The sequence below is a fragment of the Apodemus sylvaticus genome, chromosome 9, assembly GCF_947179515.1.
Source record: "Apodemus sylvaticus chromosome 9, mApoSyl1.1, whole genome shotgun sequence".
Lineage (NCBI taxonomy): Eukaryota > Metazoa > Chordata > Mammalia > Rodentia > Muridae > Apodemus > Apodemus sylvaticus.
The window spans coordinates 2,321,862-2,347,102 of NC_067480.1; the positions used below are offsets into that span (position 1 = coordinate 2,321,862).

The 25,241-nt window shown below is 44.6% G+C and overlaps 1 protein-coding gene across 1 annotated transcript in view; it reads left to right on the top strand.

Moving 5' to 3' along the window:
* Positions 1-25,241, top strand: part of Emilin2 (elastin microfibril interfacer 2) — a 56,883-nt gene that overhangs the window by 9,913 nt on the left and 21,729 nt on the right. The window contains exon 3 of the mRNA XM_052192579.1: positions 21,068-21,243. Within this exon, the coding sequence (XP_052048539.1) occupies positions 21,068-21,243 (176 nt within the window). The remainder of the gene's footprint in view (positions 1-21,067; positions 21,244-25,241) is intronic.

Consider the following 25,241-nt stretch of genomic DNA (forward strand, 5'->3'; position numbering starts at 1 on the left):
CCTTTTATGAATCAGTTTTCTGAGATTAAAATGTAATTAAAATTAGTGGAGGACAACTGATCAACTGTCTTTATAATGACATGACAAAGGAGTGAAGGAAGTCACTGAGTAGTTCTCACTATTGGAGGATAACGAGAGGACTAAAATTAAACTTCCCACTAACTTTTGTCCTTTCTTATTCAAAGAGGTCATGGGTGCTAGGATGGTTCAAAAATGCTGTGGAAGGCAAACTTTTCTGGGTGTGTCATTTGGAAGGACCCAGCTGTTCTTCCCCCACCCACAACTAAGAATACCAAAAGATGAGGGAATACACTCATAATTTTTGATTTGCCAGGCCAGCCCTCCAGGAAAGTGTATTTCATTTATGCATTTGGCTAAGAGGAAAGCAGTTTGGGCAAACCCTTCTTAAGCTGGTCCCTTCCATGAAAGGGAATCTGTTCTGGGTTCTCTGTGTTTCTCCAGTTTCCTATTTTTGGACTTGAGTGGTCTTGACTGCTTATTGCTTTGCAGAGATTAGCTCAGCATGGTCCCTTCCTCGCAGAGTGAGACGCACACTGGGCTGAGGCAGGCAGATCTCTACAAGTTTGAGGACGGTTTGTTGTACATAGGGAGCTCCAGGGCAGGCAAGACCATTTCTATATAGTGAGACCGCAGCTCAGAAAAATAGAACAAACCCCAAAAAGGTGCTAAGACTTCCTTTCAGCTGGAAGTTGTTTCACTGACATGCCAGACAAGGGATAATGAGACGAAGGCATAAAAATGCCTTCTTAACCCGAGCTGGGGGTGATAGTGCTTGTTTTTCTTCAAACTGAAGCTTCTCTGAGTCTGAAGATAGGAGCTTGAGAGCTGTGATCCTAATTGCGACAGAATTCAGGGTGGGGGTGGTTACGCAATCCAGCCCTTCATGGGAGGCTTGCTTCCATTAAAGCCTTTCTCTGGCTCCTGCCAGACCACAGAGCCCTCTCCCTTGTCTGTCTACTCTCCTTCCCTCCTCCCTCCCTTTCTTCCTTCCCCCTTTCTTCCTTCCTTCTTCCTTCCTTTCTTCCTTTACCTAGTGATGGAACTGGAGGCCACATATCTGCTAAGCAGAGTCCTCTCATATGTTTGGTTGAAAGGCTTTGGCAGGAAGGCAGCAGCAAGACCTTCTTAATATTTTGAATTTTTCAGACTCTGTATCTAGCCTGCAGAGATGGCAGTGTCCAGGCCTGGTTTGTGTGTCTCTAGCCTTGGAGTGACTTCCTGAAGCAACAAGCAGGGCCAGCATAGCAGTCAGGATGGGCCACAGGCTCTTTTCCATAACAATGCATTGCAACATCACTGGCCCTGCAAAGGGAAGGCATCATTGTGTCACTGCAGAAGAAAAGGTGAAGACAGCTCCAGAGCAGAAGGCATTTGTAGCTTGTTTTTGAACCAAACATGAGATGCCTTTCAACTCTCCACATCAAAATCATTTGCCACGAATCTTGACTGGTTCTCAGTATTTTCTTTTTATATTTTAGGGGGTGTGTGCCACAGCATTCTTGTGGAAGTCAGAAGACAACTGCAAGGAAGTCTTCTGAGGTTCTGGGGATGGGACCATTGGACTTGGTGGCAGGTGTTTTACCCATCTCATAGGCCCATTTTCTATTTTGTTTGTTTGTTTGTTGTTTGTTTTTGAGACAGGGTTTCTCTGTGTAGCCCTGGCTGCCTTGGGACTCACTTTGTAGACCAGGGTGGTCTCAAACTCGGAGATCCACCTGCCTCTGCCTCCCAAGTGCTGTGATTAAAGAATGTACCACCACCACCACCACCTGGCTCTTTTCTGCCTTCCTTTTTTGAGACAGGAGCCCATGTAGCCCAGGCTGGCCTTGAGCTAACAGCCCTCCTGATTCAGCCCTGAGTGCTCTTGTCAGTGATCATTCTTTGTGATGCATAATTGTATAAATATATGAGAAATCTCAAGTAGAAACTAAAGCCAGAATCACTGGACCATTTTCAAGGTTTGTTGTAATTTCTTTTCTTTCTGGTTCTAGGGCTTGAACACAGGGTCATGTCCATGCTAGGCACCTGCTTTGCCACTGGACTATACCCTCAGCCTCTGAATTTTCAGAAGACAGTTATTTATAGTCTTCCCTGGACTATCTTTCTTAATCATCAGTTCTAGACTTATTATTTTATTTTATTTACTTTGTGTGTGTGTGTGTGTGTGTGTGTGTGTGTGTGTGTGTGTGTGTAGGGGGGTGTTTTGCATGCATGTCTGAATTCACATAGTGTGCATGCTTGGTTCCCAAGGAGGCCAAAAGAGGGCATCAAATCCCCTGGAACTGGAGTTGCGGACAGTTGTGAGCCAGCATGTGGGAGCTGGAAACTGAACCTAGGTCCTCTGAAAGAACAAAAAGTGCTCTTAGCCCCTGAGCCATCTCTCTAGCCCTCAAGTCTGTACTTTAAAGGTACACAAAATAAAAACTTAAGGTTGCACTAGGCAAAACAATTGACTGTGCTGCCAAAAAGGAACCTGATACATTACAAAAAAAGATGGCTCCTCCAATGGAAATTCCCAGGAATCTAGCAATAGGGAATATGGAACATGAAACTGTCAACTTCTGAAACCAGGCAAGTCTTCTAATGGAAGGACAGGGATACCAATCCAGCCATAAAACCTTCCACCCACAATGTCTCCTGCCTATAAGAAGTGCAGGGATAAAGACAGCAGAGACTGAGGGAAGGACCAACCAATGACTGGCCCAACTTGAGTCCAGTGCCACGAGAGAGAGCCTACGTCTGACAATATTAATGATATTCTGCTGTAATTGTAGACAGATGCAGAGACCCACAGCCAAACATTAGGCAGAGCTTGGGGAATCTTGTGGAAGAGTGTGGGGGAAGCGGGAACTGAAGGAGCCAGAGAGGTCAAAGATACCACAAGAAAACCTACAGAATCAACTAACCTGGGCCCATAGGGGCTCACAGAGATGGAACCATCAAACAGTGATCATGCATGGGACAAACCTAGACACCCTCCCTACACATATGTAGCAGATGTATAGCTTGGTCCTCGTGTGGGACCTGTAATAGGAGGAGCAGGGGCTATCTTTGCTTGCCTGTTGCCTGCCTTTGGATCCCTTTCCCTTAACTGGACAGCCTTGTCTAGCCTCAGTAGAAAAAGATGTGCCCAGTCCTATTATAATTTGATATGCCAAGGTGGGTTGATATCCATGGGAGGTCTTCTCTTCTCTGTGGAGAAAGCACGGGGACATAGAGGGAGAAAAGGAGGGACTGGAAGGAGAGGAGACAGGGTGGGGGAAGCTCTGATCAGGATATAAAGTGAATAAATTGATGAAAAGAAGGATGGCTCCTCATTCTGAAAATGACTCAGTGATGCTGCCTTTAGTTGCTACTTGAGACTCACTGTGGTTGGTTAAACTGAAGACCACAGAGCTCTGCTTCCTCGGACTCAGAGGTTTTATTCATTTATTTTTACATTTGGGGCTGGGGTTGAGCAGGGGCCTGCCTTCATGTGTGGTAGACACACATCTAGCGCTGAGCTGCACCACCAGCTAGACCTGCAGATGCTAAAATTCTTGAGGGAAGAAATGGTTCATTTTGTAAAAACAACATCTTTATAAAGTGTGGTGGCACATGCCTCTATTCCCAGAAATCAGGATTTAGATTTCCTGTGAGTTCAAAGCTAGCCTGGTCTCCATAACTCGTTCCCAAACAACCAGGACTACATAGAGAGAACCTGTATCAAACAAACAAATCACACACAGAGCAGCTTTGAGGTGTAATTTGCATAAAATATATTTGGAGCCGTGTAACTTACTGTTCCAGCGTGTATATATTCCCACAAAAGCAACATTGTGATTAAGGTGGTGTGCTGTGCTGGTTAGGTTTATGTCAACTTGACAGAAGCTAGAGTCATCAGAGAGGAGGGACACTCAATTGAGAAAAATGCTTTTATAAGGCTGTAGGCAAGCCTGTAGGTCATTTTCTTAATTAATGGTTAATGGGGAAGAACTCACCCCACTGTGGGTGGTGGCATCCCCGGGCAGAACATAGGCAGTCCTGTGTTCTATAAGAGAGCAGGCTTAACATGCCACGAGGAGCAAGCCAGTAAGCAGCACCACCATCACCACATGGCTTCCGCATCAGCTCCTGCCTCAAGGCTCCTGCCCTATTTGAGTTCTTGCCCTACTTCCTCCAGTGATGGACAATGGATGATGAACTATTATATGGAACTGTGAGCGAAATAAATCCTTACCTCCCAACTTGCTTTTGGTCATGGTGTTTCATCACAGCAATGGTAACCCTGAATAAGACAAAATTGGTACCAAGACTATGGAGTATTGCTGTGTCAGACCTGATGGTGTTTTTGGGGAGGATGGTGGAAGGACTTTGACTCTTTGGGCTAGAAAAGCCATTGCGTGCTTACTGGCTTGCTCCTCATGGCATGTTCAGCCTGCTCTGCTTTTCCGTTGGGCTCTTCTGTGGGAGTCTGGAAGATGAGATGTCTGGAACAATGCAAAAGATGGAGGCCAGACTCGTAAAGTTTAGAGGGAAGTTTAAAGACTCTTTCAGGGGCATTTGCTAGGTTAAATTAATATATGGTGTCTGGTAAGCTGCAGCTGAAGAATCAGCTTTGATTAACAAGAGCCAAGAGCCAATGAAATGGACTCTTCGCTTTGCTGAGCCAATCCATGCTGGTCACCTGGAGCTGAGAAGTTAGCAATAGTTAAGAAGAAACCAACATCACTGACGTGAAATCTGAGGGAAGTGTTTCCTTAGAGTTAGCACAGAGTCTGGGAGTTATGTTCCCAGGGCAGTCAAAGTCTTAAGTGTTAGCAGCTGAACTAGGGAATAGTGTAAGAGTCACCAGGTGGTACTGATTTTGGAGTTAAGAAGTGATCACAAGCTGGGCGGTGGTGGTGCACGCCTGTAATCCCAGCACTCTGGGAGGCAGAGGCAGGCAGATTTCTGAGTTCGAGGCCAGCCTGGTCTACATAGTGAATTTCAGGACAGCCAGGGCTATACAGAGAAACCCTGTCTCGGAAAAAAAGTGATCACAGAGGGTAGTGGAGGCAAGGCAATGCATGGTAGGGTTGTCCCTGAAGAGAGTCCAGGAGAGGCTACAGGTGAAAGTACATCCCAGTTGCAATAAGAAACTCCAGAATTTTGGAGATGCTAGAACCATGGGATGACCACGAGGCACAGTAGCAGTGATGGAATGAAGACTGCCGGAGCCTAGAAGACAAGCTGTGTTGCTGTAGAGGGTGGAAGATTGCGAGTGGATCCCAAGCAATGGGCACAGAGTTATTTACACAGTTGGCATTTGGGTTTCATTTTTTCAGTTTGTGACTATGCCCTAGTTCTTCCCTCTTGAAGTAAAATAATAATAATTTATTTTTTGTTTTACAGGAGCCCATAGTTGAAGTATTAGGGTCTTACAAGATTTTGGGTTTTTGTTTTCTTTTGTTTCTTTGCTTTGTTTTGTTTTGTTTTTTGAGACAGGGTTTCTCCACATAGCCTTAGCTGTCCTGAAACTCGCTATATAAACCAGTCTGATTTCAAAAGGAATTTGTATTTTAAAATAGACTAGATATTTTAAAGAGATGAGACAAAAATTTTTAAAGTGTTTCAATTTGTAATACTGTGGGCCTTTTCAAAATTGAACACTGTTTTTATTGTGATATTGATATTAATATATGATCTTGGGATGAACAAGAAAGGGAATATTGTGGCTTAATAGTGATGTGTGTATGTAAGTTGTCCTGGCTAGTTCTATGTCAACTTGATACAAGGTAGAATCTTTGGAGAAGAGGCAGACTCAAGACACATTGCCTCCATAAGGTCAGGCTGTAGGCAAGCTTGTAGGTCATTTCCTTAGTGATTGATGGGGGAGGGGCCAGCCCGTTGTCTGTGGATCCATCCTTGGGCTGGTGGTCCCTGTTCCCCAAATGTCTCAAACCTTTAGTTAATCCCTCCACTCTTGCCAACAAATCTTCAATGAAAGCTGCCAATATCTGCTTTCTTTTCATTATTATAGCTGGGTTTTGAGTGTTCTAGAATTTTCTATAAATAGTATCACATGGAATATAGTCTTTCTTTGGTTTCTGGCTTTTCATATTCAGTTTAATTCCTTTGAGCATTACCCGTGCTATACTCTGTACAGGAGTTGGTAACTCTTCATCGCCAAGCATCTTTTCCTTGTAAAGACAATGCTATTTGTACAGAATTGCACAGTAGCTGCTGGTTTACCATGAACTACAGAGTAGATGATCATTTGCATTGGTCATAAAGTTACTTCTGATTTTCTGAAGAACAGCTGAGGTGCTAAACATATAACAGATGCAGAACTTGAGATAAAACCAACGTGGAGTTTAAAAAGACACTTCACATCCATTGTCTTGGAAATGCGAGATTAGGGATGCATAAGTGGAATGAGCCGTGAGGTGGGGCTGAGCTACTCCAGTCCATTAAACAAAATATTTTTTGTGTCAGGCCTACATCTAATTGCCAAGCTAGGTGCCATGGGGATAGAACAAGGACTCTTCTGCCCTTTAGAAATTCATATGCTGTTGATGATGTGAGGTGAACAGAGGCAATTATGAAATGAGGAGAAGATAGCAAGATGTTGATGATATTCAGAAATGCATATGCTGCAGATTAAGTGAAGGAAACAGAAGTGATTATGAAATGAGGGGAAGATTGCAAGATGTTGATGATAGTCAGAAATGCAAGAAACCATTTCCAGTTAGGAGTTGTCTGAGCACTTGTTTGGAATCCCCAATATCTTGGCAAATATTCAAAGGAAGGTTTTAGCAGGATATATGTCTAAAGCCAGCTTGAAAGGGTCAGGTAAACTGAGGAGGGAAGAGAAATCAGTGATTAATCACTTAGCAGATCTTTTTTCTGATGGGGTAAAACTTAATTATCCGTGGCTGTTAAAAAGGGAGCAGAGACACGCACACACAGACAGAAATAGACAGACACACATACACACAGACAGACACACAGACAGACATACACAGATCCACACACACCGACACACACAGAGACATACAGACACACACTTGGTAGATGAAGCAAGGCTCCAATAATCTCCAACAACTTTATTTCTTCTACCATAGCTTATATCCCCCAGCAAAATTTCTCAAAGAGTACAAAAATTACAATGTGGCTACACTCTCTGTTTCTTTAAGTGAATGATTACAACAGAAATGTTTCCTAAAGCATTTACATGGTTATTTTACATATAATAGGTAAAAGACAAATTATTCCTATGAATCCATATATGAGCAACTTACAAAGTGTAAGCAACCAAGATGTTTTTCTTAACCAGTTTCTCTTACTCGCAGGCTATAATTTGCAGATACAGAGAAAAGATCATTCATCTTATTATTTATCTTAAAATGTAATCTTATGAAAAAAATCTTAAGAAAATCATAAATCTAAACCTTTATATAAAACAATCCTTAGGGTGTACATATATTAACATTTTTTATTAAATCATATCAGGAAGTTGAGGGCAAAATGGGTACAAGAAATTAATTATCACCTTGATCCACCACCAGCCCAGCTTCAGCAAGAGAGGCGTGTCATCTCGTACTAGTTGGGCTGCCGTTGTTCTTGTTCCCCGACCTTAAACACATCCCTCCATCAATTATCAGAAGTGTATCTCTGAACTTTAAATTGTTTCCTAAGATTTTCCACGTCAAGGCCAGTAACAAAAACATCTTAACCTAACTTTATTAGCAGTCTACATCTCTAAATTCTTTCTAAGGGTGGCGGTTGAATCATTGATCTGTTCCAGCAGTGATGCTTAAAAAAGATCAATTGCTAATATTCTAAGTGCCAATGACACTTCCCCATGAGGGGCTGGAAACCCCATTTGAGTTTTTACACAACTCATAGGTTGTATAGGATGTGGTGACAGTAAAGACAAGTAGAGCAAAACTCCACAACAGCATGGAGACCTCAGGGTGTGTAGTCCTTGGGGCTCTACCTCTTTGATAACCAGTGGGCTGCATTCCCTGAGTTCTAAAGCTGTTTGGCCCCCAAGAGATATACGCAGACTGAGAGAAGGCCAATGCCACCACAGAAAGGAACTGAGCCAAGAACTGAGCAGTGAGAAATGAATTGGACCATGATAGAATAATACATCAAGATTGCTTCCTCCCGGGGTGGGGAGTAGGGAGGTGTGATAGACAGACAGGTTCTAGATCCTCCCTCCTTGGCCTGCTGGAGGCTGCCATCTTCTTCCCGTAGTGCTTCACAGCATCACCCCTCTATATACATATCTGTGTTTTAATCCCCCTTTAATGAGCACGAGTCACTATCATAGTGACCTCACCTTAACTTGATCTTGGGTTGCTATGGTTCCTTTTACCAAGAAAGGTCACCTTCAGAGGTACTGGGATTGAGGACTCTCTTAGTCAAGGTTTCTATTCCTGCACAAACATCATGGCCAAGAAGCAAGTTGGGGAAGGAAAGGGTTCATTCAGCTTACACTTTCACATTGCTGTTGATCACTAAAGGAAGTCAGGACTGGGACTCAAGCAGGTCAGGAAGCAGGAGCTGATGCAGAGGCCATGGAGGGATGTTCCTTGATGGCTTGCCTCCCCTGGCTTGTTCAGCTTTCTTTCTTATAGGACCTAAGACCACCAGCCCAGGGATGGCATCACCCAAGGTGCCATCTCCCCTTGATCACTAATTGAGAAAATGCCCCACAGCTGGATCTCATGGAGGCACTTCCCCAACTGAAGCTCCTTTCTCTGTGATAACTCCAGCCTGTGTCAAGTTGACACACAAAACCAGCCAGAACAAGGACTCAAATATCCTGGGGGTGGGATATGATTTAGGTCCATACCAACATGATGTGAGTTTGAGCTTCATTGTTCAAGTGAAAGGGAGATTGTCAGAGCTGTACTTCGAAATGTTCATCTGGCAACAGGCACAGGGTCACTTTGCCTTTGGGAGTCTGGGTAGCAGTGGGAGATGCAGGGAGATGGACTCTTAGGAGACTGGCCTTAGTCTGTGCCAGGACTTACTCACAAGTAGTGGGAGAATTGCCCAAGTTAGAATGTGCTGGGTGTGGCGGTACGTGTCTGTGATCTGAGTGCTTGGGAAGCAGAGACAGGCGGATTGCCACATATTTGAGGTCATTTTCATCTGTGTAGTGAATTCTAGACAAGCCAGTGCCACATAGTGAGACCCCACTCCACTCCCTACTGTCCTGAGAAAATGAATCAATTAGAATGTGAAGGGAGAGCCCAGGGCTGAGGGCAAGCTATTCTGAATGTTGACTGACACACTGGCTGGCCCTTTGTTAAGGGTCCTAAGAGGAAGGACCTGTGTGTTGCAGGGGAAGGAGCAGCTTTGGGATGATGTGGTTACAGCTTGATTTTTATCATGTATATGTTAGACAGTGTCTCACTATGGAAGTCCAGGCTAACCAAGAAATCTCCATCCCCTGTCTACCCTGTGCTGGGATCATGGATGTGCATTACAACACTGGGCTTCCGATATTGTTTTTAGCACAAGACACCTGGGCCTGTTCTCTTTGCTCAGCACTGGAGAGCTGGGTCTTAACTCCATCATGTGACCAACTGAATCCATTATCATGGAAGGAACCTGTATTGTAGACTTTATAGCAAACATGTTTACTTACACACCAAATCTGCTGTATCGAAGCCCTGTCAGCTATTATCTAGTGATTTCCATATCTGGGAAACACAACAGGGGTAAATGTGAGTCTCAGTTTGTGTTTGTGGTGACAATTGTTTTGGTTGCTCTGATGTAACTGACCTTTGGTGAAGCTGGAACAGGCACAAATCTGATGTTTTAGGTGACAGATTTTTGTTTTTCTTATACATATGGTCTCCAGAGAGGTAAAACTTCTGCATATTAGATTCTGGTGACTCAAGGAAAGACATTGAGTAGGCCTGGGGACCCTAAAGGGATGGATGGGAGGCTGAGTATGCATTTTCCTTCTCTTGTTAAGACTCATGAACTGAGTTTGGCTTTCAATTCTCAGGTATAGTGTTAATTTAAACAGCTTCATGGCATGTTGGGCCTCCTGGGTTCTTGGTGGTTTTCAGAACCACACCACGTTGGCCTAGAAATGGGTCCCCATGCCTTCAAAGTCTCTAATAAAAATGTAGTCCCATGAGTCCACACTAGAGTGACGACTTTGAAGATTGTAACACTAATGATATACAACATATATATGTCCTTGGACTTCAATGTCACCCTGCAGTAAATCTTGAAGAAAGTGTTCTTTACTTCCTATTTTTGCCATGAGGCCTCCCCTACCTCCCATCCCACTAAGAGCCTATATACAATTATACTTTTTATGTGTGTGTATAGCTCTATGTGCCCATATATGCATGTGACCATGGTATACATATATGTTTCGGCCAAAGGTAGATAGATATTAGAAATTATTCTTCTAGCTACGCAGTGGTGGTGAACACCTTTAATCCCAGCACTTGGGAGGCAGAGGCAGGCGGATTTCTGAGTTCGAGGCCAGCCCGGTCTACAGAGTGAGTTCCAGGACAGCTGGAGCTACACAGAGAAACCATGTCTTGAAAAACCAAAAACAAACAAACAAACAAAAAAACAAAAAAACAAAGAACAAAAAAGAAAGAAAGAAAAAATACTCTTCTATCATTTTCCACAGTTTTTTTTTTTTTTTTTAAAAATAGAGCCTTTCATTGAACTTGATTGGATAGACAGGCCAGCAGTCCTCAGGAATCCCCACATCTCTGGTTTCATAGCACTGGGATTAAAGGTGTGTACTACAACACCAGATTTTTAGTAATCTTGGTGCTTGAACTCAGGTCCTTGATGGTTACTTGTCAAGAACTTTACTGACTCAACTGTCTCCCAGCCTCAGTTCTTTCGTTGGCTTGTTGAGCAGTGCCCTCCACCCTGGATACTCGTTACATATTTAGAACCTGGTGTGGAGGTTGGGTGATGACAGCATTCTTCCATAGAGAAAGCCTGCTCTCTTAGCAGAGTTCGGGTAAGTGAGAATAATTTCAAGTCACAGTGTTATTCATGGACTCTGAGTCTGTAAAAGGTGCAAACTAATTTTTCATTGAATATTTTATTTATTTACATTTCAACTGTTATCCCCTCCCCTCCCCCAACTTCTATGAGGGTGCTCCCCCATGTACTCATGCACTCCTGCCTCACCACCCTAGCATTCCCCTACACTGGGGCATTGAGCCTTCACAGGACCAAGAGCCCCCCTCCCATTGATGCCAGATAAGGCCATACTTTGTTACATATGCAGCTGGAACCATGAGTTCTCTTTGGTTAGTGTTTTAGTCCCTGGGAGCTCTGGGAGGTCTGGTTTGCTGATAATGTCGTTCCTCCTATGGGGGTGCAAATCCCTTCAACTCCTTCAGTTCTTTTCCCAACTCCTCCGTTGGGGACCCCTAGCTCAGTCCAATGGTTGGTTGCAAGCATCCTCGTCTGTATTTGTCAGGCCTTGGCAGAGCCTCTCAGGAGACAGCCATATCAGGCTCCTGTCAGCAAGTACTTCTTGGCATCAGCAACAGCGACTGGGTTTGGTGTCTGCATATAGGTGCAAACTTCTTAGTTCCGATGCTTTTATCCTTTCTCCCAGTGTGACCATAGCTTAGAAAACACAGTGTCCCCATGTTTCGAATGATGATGATTTTAAAGTGAGCATGAACTGGTACAACAGAAGAACCCCTTCTTATATCCACAGAGAAGCTTCTTCAGTCTCTAGGTTTTCTGTTTCTGAGTGATTGCAACCTTGTTACTGGTGTGGCCTAAAGGCTTGCCACAGTCCAGAGACTTTGTTGAAAGGCCTGGAGTTGATTAGTGGCTGGATGGCCAGGCAACTCTTGTATAGGATCCACCACTCCAAAATAGTTTTGAGAACATGGACAGGGGTGCACACAGGTGGGGGCGCATTGAGCTTTGAAATGGGAGGGTCGGAGGTTGCAAAGCCCTGGAACATCTGAGTTGAGTGAAGGAGAGCTATGGAATTATGGTGATTTTTGTAGCGCATCCAGGCAATTCCAAAAGAAAGGGAGCGATCAAAATAGAGGTCTTAGGTTGTCAAGATGACTTAGTGGGTGAAGGTACTTGCCACCAGGGCTGGCAGAGAATTTGGTGCCCACACCCTACATGGTGGAAAGAGAGAACTAACTTGTGCAAGTTGTCCTTTGATCTACATATGTACATTTTAATGTATATGAATTCACACACAGAGAGACACACACACACACACAGAGACATACACACAGACACACACAGACACAGACACACACACACACACACACACACACACACACACACACGACTAAAAATTAGATTCTTCTTCAGTAGCTCTGAGTAGAAAGGCTGGCTCACAGACCCAGGCCAGCAGATGTTCTTATGGTCCACACTGTGGGAACACAAGGATGAGCTCATTAGGGAGTGACTGGGAGCTGACTTCTCTGTGATTTCTGCTGCTAGGAATGTGGAAACAGAGGAGAATATGAGAACTGAAGCAGTATATATAGGAGGACCGCCTACAACAGAGATGGGCCTCCCATAGAGAGCTCTTATTTAAATCCTTGTGAGCTGGCTCAGGCTCAGACTCCCTTTTCTTTCCCAACGCCCAGTGACTTGATTTGGGGGATGTGTTTCTCATAGCTAAGAATGTGGCCTCCGTGGAACATAGCCTTCATCTATAGTTCACGGGCTGGATGCAGCCAGCACCAGACGACCTCATCTGAGCTGCTCAGAAGGCAGGGCTTGTGCTTGAGCAAATCCAGTGATAACAGCTCCTTTATCTGCTGCAGATGAGTTGGGCAGGCTTGACACTGAGCCATGTCGGTTCCTTTAATCCTGTCTTTAGGAATGAAGATTATTCTTCCCCCCCCCCCCAGGATAATTATAAATTGTGGGGGAAACCTACTCATTACTCTGTAAAATCAGGGACAAAATGATGAGTGGGTTTTGAAACCTAACTTGCCCCTAAGTGCATAAAGAAATTAATTCAAGAGGAAATAAAAAAAGCCATCAACTTATAATCATGCTTTTCCCCAGCACCCATATCCTCATTTCAGGAACCAATATGCCCTTTCTAGAAGGACATTTTCATTCTGAACACATTGCTTTGATCTAGGATCTGTTGCTTTATAATACATACAAAACTTTCTTGTAATCTGACTTTAATCAAGACTCATTAACCTGATGTTTAGATTCATATAGACATTTCATATTTCAAAAAAAAAAAATCATGGCCTAAGCATTCTGGCTTTTTAAAGTTTAGGTGAATTTTCCTAAAGAGCCAAGCTACACGTTTCACATTTCTTTGCTTCCATGTTGGGTTCTCCATGTGGCGATCCAATTAAAAATGTGTAATGTAGCAGAAAAAGATGAAAAGTTTGACTTTGAGTTTGTGTTTTAAGCTGTAAGGAGGACTTTGGCTTGGAATGGAGCCATGAGAGAGACCCAGGGTTCAGGGTCCCTCTCCCAATGTTGCACAGACCATGTTTAGAGGTGACCATGGTGTAAAATGACCATTTTGACTTTCAGTCAGACACAAGATTCAAATAGGAAGTGTTTTGAAATTCCAAAATTTCAGTGTCCAAATCACTTCCAAGTTTATGGCCCTCGCTGCCTGGCTGCATTTGCTTTTGGCAGAGGGTCAACACACAGAAAAAGCTCATTTATTTACTCATTCACTGACCAAAAAAATAAAAACCCACCAAAATAAGAAAAGCATGTCTGTGGTTCCTAGAAAATCAGTCTACCGGCTTGTCAGTCAGTTTCTCAAGAAAACTGAGTTTGTTGAAGTAAATGGCTTGTAAAAAGGGAAGGAAATTCAGACACACCCTGCAACATGCAAGAACCACCCGGGTGTGAAAAAGGTTAGATAAAAGGACAAGTGCTTTAAGGGTGTGTGTGTGTGTGTGTGTGTGTGTGTGTGTGTGTGTGAGGCAGGGGTAGCCATTGAATTCACAGAGGAAGTGTTGACCAGGACCACAGAGTCCGGGTTGGATGTGTCAGTGAGTACATGTTCTGGTGGCCACAGGGTTTCCATTTGGAAAGTTAGGGAGATAAACGCCATCCATAGACCCACAGACTTGATCCTATAATAATGGTCTCAATGGGCTGGGTGAGGTCAGAGGAGGAACATTTGCTAGGATATGCAGTGCTCTGGGTTTGAATCTGTACCAATAAATACATAGATATATAAGTAAATGTTAAGGTGCTAAATTTTATGTTGTATGTATTTTAGTGCAATTTTATCTTGAAAAAAGAATCGCTGGCTGGGACCTGGCTCAGTCGTCAGTGCTGGCTTAGCATGCGCAAACGCCTGAGTTCAGTTCCCCAGCACCACGTATGATTAAGCATGGTGGTGTGTGCTTGTGATCCCAACCCCAGGGAGAGGAATGGAGGATGAACAGTCACTCACACTCAGCTACATGGTGAGTCCGCGTTGAGTTGAGGTCAAGGGGAAGAAGTGACTTGGCAGCACATGGATTTCTTTCTTGGGATGCTCTGGGATGAGTCATTCTGCATGGTCCCTTCCTCCACCCTCCTAGGTTGACTAGGAGTATGCCATCGGGACAGCACAGGCCAAATTAAGCCAGAAAAGTTGGCTTCAGTATGTGGCAGGCCGGTGAGTAGAAAGGAAAGAACTTACTAGAAAGTGTGTTCTCTGGAAAAGTACCAGGCTCAAGTGTGTCCCCATGGGGGTGCTGGGGGTTGGATCTGTGCCATGTTTTAGTAAATAGAATATAGGTAAATGCCAAATGCAGGATTGGGGGGCCTCGGTGAGGGTGGTCCTTTAACAAGCAGCCAATGGTCCTCTTGGCGAAGATTTCTCTTTGAGCTCCATTTGGTGTGTTGTATAAGCTGTCTGTTTCCATCTGCTGGGCTCAGAAAGTATGGTTTAATAGAGGTAAAAAATTAAGATCTACCAGATGAACCCCTGCAGCTTCCTGAACAGTCTTGTTTATCCTCTTCAGCAAGCTCTGTCTGGTGGGATTTTCTGTGGTAACATTTATACTCTTATGTACTTGAAATGTGGCTGTTGGAATTAAGGATTTAATTTTATTTTAATGTAAAATTTAAGTAGTTTGTGTGACTAGTGGGCACCTTGGACAGAATAGCTCTGGGTCATCCTTGGGGGTGTGGCTCCCATGTAGTTCACCTCCAACCCAGGTCCTCACAGTCCAGTTTAGTTCTGAGAAGACTGAAGAATTCGCAGCTGCTTAGACCAGAGGGGAAAAAAGGTTTCTTCTTAAAATAGGATATTAGATCACACAAACTTGGACAAATACAGTACTTTTGTTTGCTTAACCAATTATTAATCCAATTAATGATTAATGACTTTTCATTGAATTCCTCAGTAGGACATGCTGTATTTCATAATGATGTTTTAGACAATGCATTATAATTCAGCCTTAAAAAGAAATGCTCTTGGTGGGCCATGATGGTGCATATCTTTGATTCCAGCACTCAGGAGCCAGAGGCAACTAGAAGCTCTGAGTTCAAGCCAGCCTGGTCTACAGAGGAAGTTCCAGAATGGCCAGGGCTACAAAGAGAAACCCTGTCTCGAAAAACCTAAAAACAAACAAAAAGGTTTTAAGTTGGGGTATAGCTCAGTGGTAGACTGCCTGCCTATTGTATCTGTCAAGTGACAAGGAGCCAGGAGGAACTAGAAACACCCCTCATAGCAAAAGAAACCAGACTGAGAGGAACCCTGTGGTTACAGCTCTTCGACATTCTGGAGAAATTAGGGAGAAAATAAACACCAGAGGCCCTTGAGGAGGAGGATAAGGAAGGATAAGCAGTCAGGAACTTTTGGGGTAGTCTAAAGGACCCCGCAGTGGTGGCTACAGGCCACTGCGCATTTATCCCAACCCTCAAATGCACAGCACCAAGCATGAGCCACGGTGTGGACTATGGGCAATGGTGGAGTGTATATGCAGGCTCTTTAACTGAAATAAATGTCAGCCTCAGCTGTAGACAGGGCTCATGCACACATACAGGGTGCTGACATGGTCCCAACTGGGAGAGCCTGGGAGGGGAGCCAGGCTATGCCCTGAGTCAGCCCGTGTTCTCTGCCTTGACTGCCCCTTGTCTGTTTCCTTGGTGTGTCTGCCCTACACTGGGAACATTATCTAATTGTCTCAGTCAGAAGTTATTGTGCCCCTCCCACGTGAGCACAGATCAGGCGACTGGGGACACAGCACTACTTTAGCCTTACTTCCCCAGTGCACAGAGGCTCTGGGTTCTAAGGAGATGGGTGGTTCCCTGAAGGAGGAAACAGAACACTTCACATCTGCTTGGGGAGTTCTGAAATGTGCATAAGGTAAAGAAAGGCCTTGACTACTTTTGGTTTGGTGCTTGAGAAGAATTGGGCCTACAAGCCAGTGAGAGCTCTGTCACTAAGCCACACCCCTGAAAGTTTGTAAAAGTTAGTGGTAGGATTGTTTTTTTCTTTTTCTGTAGTGATTAGGGCTCCTGGAAATGGGAGTGGCTCCTCCCAACCTCTGGAGCCCCTTAAACTAATGTTATGTTAGTGGGAACCCCATTTTAGTTGGGGTTTATGGGGGTTGGTTAATCCTGTGTTGTGCCCTCAGAGGTTCCTCATGCAGAGCTAGGGACCCCCTAGCAAGGTCCAAGGCCACCTCAGGGATCTGCCTGTCACTTAATGTAGGGAGAAAATCCTCTGAGCTTTTCTATGTCCAGGGGTTGCTGCCGGCAGAATGATCTCTTCCTCATGTTTACCTTGAGATGTTGTCAGGAGACAACCTGAAGGGCATTACAAGACCCCTGCAAATGGCTGATCCGGGCCAGATGGGCAGCAGATCAGGGTGGGAACTCAGGCTGCTTGGCTGTGTGATGAGCTGGTGGAAGCTACGCCCCTCCTTACAGTGACAGCACTTTGGGAGAGCAGGCCCTTCCGCACCCTCCAGCTCCTGGTTCAGGGTTAAGGGAAGGTTCCAGTGGGATGGGTGGGATTCAGCCCACCACTCTGTTTTCTTCCAAGAGACGAAGTCTGTTCTGCTGGGCACAGCCTTATCTGAAAGGCTTCCTGCAGGCTGTCATCTACTGGCAGACCCGTACACAAACACATTTTCACATTCCACTTTAATGCTCCGAGGAGCAGAGTTTCTCTGAGGTTACACATTCCTCTAGCGTGATGCTCTCTTTGAGTCTGCAGGATGTGCAGGGCAATCTTATGAGCCTGTGCATGTGTGCGAGGATTCCATGGGTCAGGGTGGGAGGGAGACCAAGGCTGGTGTCTACCTGGACGGAAGCAGATGCTCAAGCACAAGTCTGCTCTGCAGGGAGGTCAGATACTTCCTCCCTCAGGGTTTAGGGCTTTCTGGAATATCTCCAGGTGGGATGCTGCTTTGAACTGAGGGAATCTGCCAGAGAGTGGCTGGCTGTTATTGCATGATGGGAGGGTGTGTGTGTTACAGAAGAACCTGGAAGTTTCCATTCCAACCACTTGAGAATGAACTTTAGCAACCTATCTTACCCGCAAGTCTCTGTTTTCTTGCTTGTGACAAGTGGGCAAAGATACGCAGTAGAGCTGATGTGATTGTCTTTTAATGTTTAAAAAATTATGGTTATGTGTGTGAACATGTGAATGTGTATAAGTGTGTGTGAATGAGCATGTGTGAGAGTGTGTCTGTATGTATGTGTGAGATTATATATGTATATTTGAAAGTGTGTGTGAATATGTATGTGTGTGTATGTGAGAATGTATGTATGATTATGAATATGAATGACTGTATGCATGTATGTGTGTGAGTGTGTGGTATGTGTGTGTAGTGTATGTATGGTATGTGTGCTATGTGAATCTATCTGTGTGAGTGTATCTGAGTGTGTCTGGCTTGTGCATATGTGTGGTGTCTGTAGCACGTGTAAGCATGCCTGTATGTGTGAGTGCAAGTGTGTGTGAGTGTGGTGTGTTTTAGTGTATATGTCAGTGTGTGTATGTGTGTGTAAACATGTGTGAGTATGTTTGAGTGTATGTCTGAGTATGTATGTGTGTGCATCTGTGTTTGTGTGTGTATGTGTTAGTGTATGAGAGTATGGATGTATATATGTGCACACAGGTATGTGCATGTGTCTGTGCTTGTGTGTGTATGTGTGTGCATGTGTACATGTGGATATCAGAGGAAGAGTTGCCTCTTTTCTTCCATGATGTGGATCTCTGAGGTAAGATTCCTGTCAGGCCCAATGGACGTGCCTTTACTCCCCGAGCCATCTCACTGGCCTGAACAGTGACACTCTGAAGAGTCTTCCCACTCTGAGCTCTTCACTCCTCATGATCGCCCTTGCTTTTCCCTCCACTTACTAGGGTTCCTCTTTGGTTTCTCTCAGGAGCACCTCTACATTTGTATACTCTAGACCCACCCCAGGCCCATTTAAGGAGTTCCTCTGAGGTGCGGGTTCTGACACTAGAGTTGAGAACTGTGTAGCTTCCCCAGGGACAGCTAAGTGGGAGCTGTCCAGGAATTCTGCAGTGGGGAAAGTCCTCATGGAGGGCTCAGGCTTGTACTTTTGACCATCGGGAATTCCTGATTTTCCCAGAAACATAACTTTGAGTGTACAGCTCCAAAGCTGGAACTTGGCCTGGAGTGGCCTGGTTGACTGAGCCCCACAACAAGACACCAGAGTGTCCATTCCAAGTCCCCCTTGAGCAGCACACAGCAACTGCAAGGAAGCTATATGAAACCCATTTCTCTCTGGAAACTGGCTCACAGAGAAGTCCAGCTGCTGGCCTAGTGTGGAAAGAAAGAAAGTGAGAGGATCAACAGGAGGTGGCCCCAGGCCAGAAGCTGGAAGCTGGGCGAGTGTAGGAGGACAGCCCCGTGTGGTTGGGCTTTTGTCTATGCTGTGAGCAGAGGTCTGGCCGAATCCCTTGTCTCTGGCCCTTATGCGTGCCTGAGCTGTTGCTGGATTGTTAATGTCCAGGCCCAGACACAGGATCTTAGAGCTCCCTGGAAAGGTGTCTGGTATCAAGAAAACACATATTTATTTATTTATTTATTTGTTTGTTTATATTTATCAAAGCAAATTGCAGGTCCATGCTAGTCAAAAGGGGGCTCTACCACTGAGCTACACTGCCACTCCTGGCACATGAACACATAAACAGGGCTTCAGAGCCTCTCTGCTAGTTGGTCAGCTTTCACAGAGGAAAGGTTTTCTTTGACTCAAGGTTGGGGCCTGAGTTGAGGCAGCAGATCCTGATGTACCATGTGAAGGGCTAAGGTTTTAATGTCCCCTTCAAGGGCACGCTCCCAATGACCTAACTTCCTCCCACTAGGTCCTGCCTCCTCAAGGTTCTACCACAGACTGGTGATCTGACCTTTGTCACAAGGACCTTAGGGACATTCATCTAAGTCTAGCAGCTTCCAAATTTCTGACCTTGGAAGTATGGGTCAAGACTCCTTTATAAAGAGTTGTGAGTGCCCTTGCCGATGTCCCACAGGGAAAAGGTGGTACAGAGGTGACTACAGGGGCTATGGCAGACAGGGCTTCAGGGATGTTTCCCGAAAAACACAAAGCAAAACAGCCCCGAGTTGCACTGGAAAAGTATCCCTAAAGAGCTGTGAATTGCAGAACAGAAATTGCTGGTGAAGTTAAAATTCATTTTGAAGTTTGGTTAATGCCTGTATTGAACAGATATTGTGGGGATGGATTGTTTCCCTGGATGTAAGATATGGAAAAATCAGATCTGATGGCACTCAGGAGGCTGAGGAAGGAGGATTGCAAGTTGGGGGCCACTTTTGGCTACATACCAAGACATTATACAAACCAACCAACCAGCCAACCGACCAACTACCTACCAAACCAACCAACCAACCAACCAACCAACCAACCAACCAACTACCTACCAAACCAAAATAAAACAATAAAGAGCAGGGAGTGATGCAACCTACCAAACTCAGTGCTGGATGGAGACAACTTAGAGGTGGAGGATTTATTTTGCCTGATGCTTTCAGAGGTCTAGTCCATGGCTGCATGGATCCATGCTCTTGAACAGAATGTACTAGCAGGGAGAACATATGATACAGGATGGTTGAATGTAGCAGTAGGTGATTAATGCTACTCTAATCGCCCTGGTGGTGGCTGTGATGCGTTCCTGTGTTCCCCGATACCCATCTCAATGTTTTGGGTTCCCAAAAGAAAGACATATATGTGTGCATGCACACACACACACACACACACACACACACACAGCTCAATGGCTAGACTACACCAAAACCTCCATGTGGCTAACATCTCACCTCACCCCCTCATATTCCTGAGTTATTACTTACTAAAATCTATATTCATCTTTGCTACCCTAGATTCAGTGTGGGGGGAGGAGGCTGGAGCCACTCTTCTCTGGCTCTTACATTTTGGTTGTCTCTCTGTCCTGTGCTTTTCTCATTTTCCCAGCATGGCAGTTCTGAATTCTCTCCCTCTCTCTGTCTCCTTGCCTGCAAACCCCAAAGTCCCACCTCTGTCTCCCTGCCCAGCCATTGACCCCTGGAGACTTTATTTACCAATCAGAACCAACTGGGAGCAGGGACCCTCAACATCTTTTTTTTTTAAAGGTTTATTTATTTAATGTATGTAAGTACTTTGTAGCTGTCTTCAGACACATCAGAAGGGAGCGCTGATCCCTTTACAGATGGTTGTGAGCCACTATATGGTTGCTGGGAATTGAACTCAGCACTTCTGGAAGAGCAGTCAGTGCTCTTAACCACTGAGCCATCTCTCCAGCATCTTACATGTGGATTCTCATGCAATTTTGAGGACTCAATTAGCATAATACAACCATTAGATCAAATTCACAACAGTCAGACAGGAAGCAGGGTGTGTGTGTAGAGAAGTAGGGAGGGATAATATACTTCCAAGAGCTTGCCTCCTCCAGCTAGGCCCTGCCTAAGACCTTTAGAACCCTCTACAACAGTGCTACTATTTAGGGACAAAGTATTTATAGCCGAGCCTGTGCAGGACATTTCACATCATAGCAAGGGAGGACTGGAGACTCTCTTAATAGCTAATGGTCACAAAAGTGAGACCCTGTTTTCTCTGTCTTCAGGTATCGGGTAAACTTCAGACCCAAATTTGTCACTAGGTACAAGATAGTGACCCAGCTGGAGTGGAGATGCTGTCCTGGCTTTAGAGGAGCAGACTGCCAAGAAGGTACCAAAGACCCCATAAAGACCTCCCGGCCCCCACCAGCTCGACCAAGAAACAACCTGAAGAAAGCCACAGGTAATGTCGGTACCCTGCTGTGCGTGGTCAAATTTAATGTTCCTGGTGTTGATACAAATGGCAGGGTCTATAATGGATGACTGAACAAACGCTCATGTGGAGGGAATGTTATTTAAAGGGCAGGAGTGGTTGGGTGACATAAATTTCCTTAAAAGTAAATTGCCTCATTAGGGCCACTTGTTGATCAGCCAGGAGTGGTAGTGTACATCTGGGAGGCGGAGGCAGGAGGATCACCGAGAATCTGACACCAGCCTGGCTATATAGTGAGATCTTGTCTCAATAAATGAATAATCAGTGAATGGATATAAAGTAAATAGACTTGTCCCCTCTCTGTTTGGATGAGCTCTTTGCAAAACTGAGCCCAAGTCAGAATCCTCTCATTTGCTCTTAACCATAAGATGGACAGGGTGAACTTCTACAGGTAACTTCTTTCCTTAGTATTTTAGCCTCCAGTCAACTTTATTTCTCCTCTTCTTAATTTCAATGAAATGTAGACCAACTTATTCTGTGAAATTAAATGTTAAATTGTTTTGGTTTTTATGTTCCTGTACTGGCTAGTTTTGCGTGTCAACTTGACACAGGCTGGAGTTATCACAGAGAAAGGAGCTTCAGTTGGGGAAGTGCCTCCATGAGATCCAGCTGTGGGGCATTTTCTCAATTAGTGATCAAGGGGGAGGGCCCCTTGTGGGTGGTACCACCCCTGGGCTGGTGCTCTTGGGTTCTATAAGAGAGCAGGCTGAGCAAGCCAGGGGAAGCAAGCCAGTAAGAAACATCCCTCCATGGCCTCTGCATCAGTTCCTGCTTCCTGACCTGCTTGAGTTCCTGTCCTGACTTCCTTTAGTGATGAACTGCAACATAGAAGTGTAAGCTCAATAAACCCTTTCATCCCCAATTTGCTTCTTGGTCATGACTAAGACAGTTCCCATGAGGTGCTTTAAGAAACTACTAGTAAGTCAAAATGTTTTTGTAAAGCAGATTGTTAAATAAATTTTATTTATTTACCAAAGCAATGCATATACATTAGTGAATATTTGTAACAGGAAAATATTTTTTAATTTAAAATAGTAAATTTCGGATGCTGAATGTGTTTATGACATACAAGGAAATGGTTTGACATAGCATATACTGTGGAGAGATGCCATCACTAAGTCAGTCAGTCAATCCCCAGCCCAGAAAGAAAAACAAAAAGTAATTTAGATCTCTGGAATGTATTCATGCTAATAGCCAAAGGGGGTGCCCTTGGTCAGCATCTCCCAATTTTCTACAGCTCCAGTCTCTGGAACCCACCATTCCTGTGGCTACGAGTTTGACTCTTTAGATCTCATGTATAAGTAAGGTCCTATGTTTTATCTTTCTGTGCTAGGATTATGGAACTTCACACAATGCCCTCCAGGCTTTCTCTCTCCTCTCTCTCTCCTCTCTGTCACCTCTCTTTCCCTCTCTCTCACCTCTCTCTCCCTCTCTCCTCTCTCTCACCTCTCTCTCCCTCTCTCCTCTCTCTCCTCTCTCTCCTTTCTCCTCTCTGTCCTCTCTCTCCTCTCTCTCCTCTCTCTCCTCTCTCCTCTCTCCCCTTCTCCCTCTCTCTTCTCTCTCCCTCTCTCTCTGTCTCACCCCCTCTCTCTTTTGTTTTTTTCAAGTCAGGGTTTCTTTGTGTAGCCCTGGCTGTCCTGGAACTCACTCTGTAGACCAGGCTGGCCTCGAACTCATAAATCTGCCTGGTTTTGCTTCCCAAGTGCTGGGGTTACAGGCGTGCTCCACCACCGCCCGGCTTCCTCTCTCCTCTCTTTTCTCTCCCTCTCCCTCTCTTTCTCCCCCTTTTGCTCTCCCTCCTTCCCTCTCTCCCTCTCTCTCTCCCCTCTGCTCTCAAGTGTGTGTGTGTGTGTGTGTGTGTGTGTGTGTGTGTGTGTGTGTGTGGTATTTGCAGGTCCCTACAGACCCAGAAGAGGGCATTTGGTTGGTCCCTGGGTTGTGAATTATTGTGAGCTGCTCTATGTGGGATTCGGGAACTGAACTCCTCAGGTCTTCTATGGAAGAACAGCAACTGTTCTTAACCTCTAAGCCATCTCTTTAGCCTTTATCCATAAAGGAATACCAATACTGTAGTAGATGAGTTAGAAAGTGAACCCTACTGCGGTGTTTTATATCATTAATCTCAGAGTGCAGGAGGCAGAGAAATAGACTAGGATGTCAAGGACCCTTTCTCAAAAATGCCTGTCCTACAAGTATTTATTGATCTTCTTCATCTGGCAATCTGGTGTTTGGAATAAGTATAACAGGAGGAAGACACAGTTACTGACCCATCCAAGATAAGCATTGGCAAGTCATGGCAAGACACTGTGACAGATAGTCTGTAGGGGATGTGAAGTAGGGGCCTGCTGAATCCCATGTTCCTAGGTTCAAGTTTTATTTTATCATTTCTTTCACATTTTATATATGTAGCCTCACAAATCAATCAGTTTAATGAGGAATAGTGGGGCGGTCCTCTTCACTTTCTGCCTCAGAGGTAGTTTACTGTGAACACTTTTTTTCTTCTCGCACTGGGGATTGAACCCAGGGCCTTGTCCGTGGTAGGCAGATGCTCTGCCCTCGAGCCATGTCATCAGTTTATGTGAGTACTAGCTGAGTCTAGGACTTTGCCTCATATCTGTTGTCTTCTCATTATGGATGGTGAAGATCTAACTCCCCTTGTCCACTCCACAACAGTGTTTCCGGTTTTTATGCATGATCGATATTTGCTGTATACAATATATTGTAGCTACATAGCAAGAAGTGCAACCCACAGGTTTTGGTCACTCGAGTTGCAGATAATTTTTCATTATTATAGTTTTTATGTTTTTGGTGGGGAAGGGTTTGAGATAGGCCTCACTATGCATCCCTGGGCTGTCCTGGAACACACTATGTAGACCAGGCTGGTTTCAAACTCACAGACATTCACATGCTTCTACATCTTGAGCGCCGATTAAAAGTGTACTCTACCATACCCAGCTGCTCTCCCCACATCCCTGGTCTTTTTTTCTTCTGCTCAAAATACCATTTTAATTATCTTTGATTGCTTTGTTTTTGTTCTGTTTTGTTTGTTTAAGACAGGGTTTCTCTGTAGCCCTTAGCTAGAACTTGCTTTGTAGACCATGCTGGCTTCAAACTCACAGATCTACCTGCCTCTGCCTCACTGGTACCAGGATTAAAGGTGTGTGCCACCACAGCCTCCCCATTTTTTCTAGTATTTTTAAGATAGAATAAAAATTCCAGTATGTTCTTTATAGTTCTCTACAGGAAAGTACTTGCTTAGGAGTTTGGATATTTGGTTCTGGGTCTTATTTTCCTGGTAAGTGCACTTTACAAATAAAAGCTTCTTGCTCTTACAATCTTGTATGAGAGTCAAGAAGATGCCCACAGCATTCTAGATTCCGGGGTCTTTCATCTCCAGGCACACATGCGTATATGATCGTGACTGTGCTGCTTGGCTCTTTCCTTCCCGCCACATCTCCCTCTGGTTGCCAGGCTCGCCATGGGGAGCCCTGTCCAGAGTCCCTCCCTCCACTCCACTGCTGTTCAGGGTGTGGCAGCTTTGTTTCTTACTCTTTATTCAGTCGCTTTAGTTTCTGTATCTTCTTTCCTTTCTTTCTTGTTTAATTTAGTGTTTTCTCTCTATTGATGTAATTTCATTTCATGACTCATTATTTGTCTGTCTTTTGGATTGTTTCCCTGAGTTCTTTTTCTTGAAATAAGATTATTAGAAATAGAATGTTTACATGCCTCTATATCTTTTCACACACACACACACACACACACACACACACACACACACACACCTCTTCTTGCACTGGGATTGAACCTGGGATTTTAGACATCTCCTTTGCAGTTAGCATCTGCTGTCTTCACAACCAGGCCAAATAAGACTCTTGGCACAATAAGGATGTTAAGCAAAGCAGAAGAACATTTCTGGAGGTATTTTGAGGATAACCTCATGTCTGGATGTCATTGGTCAGAAGTTTGCT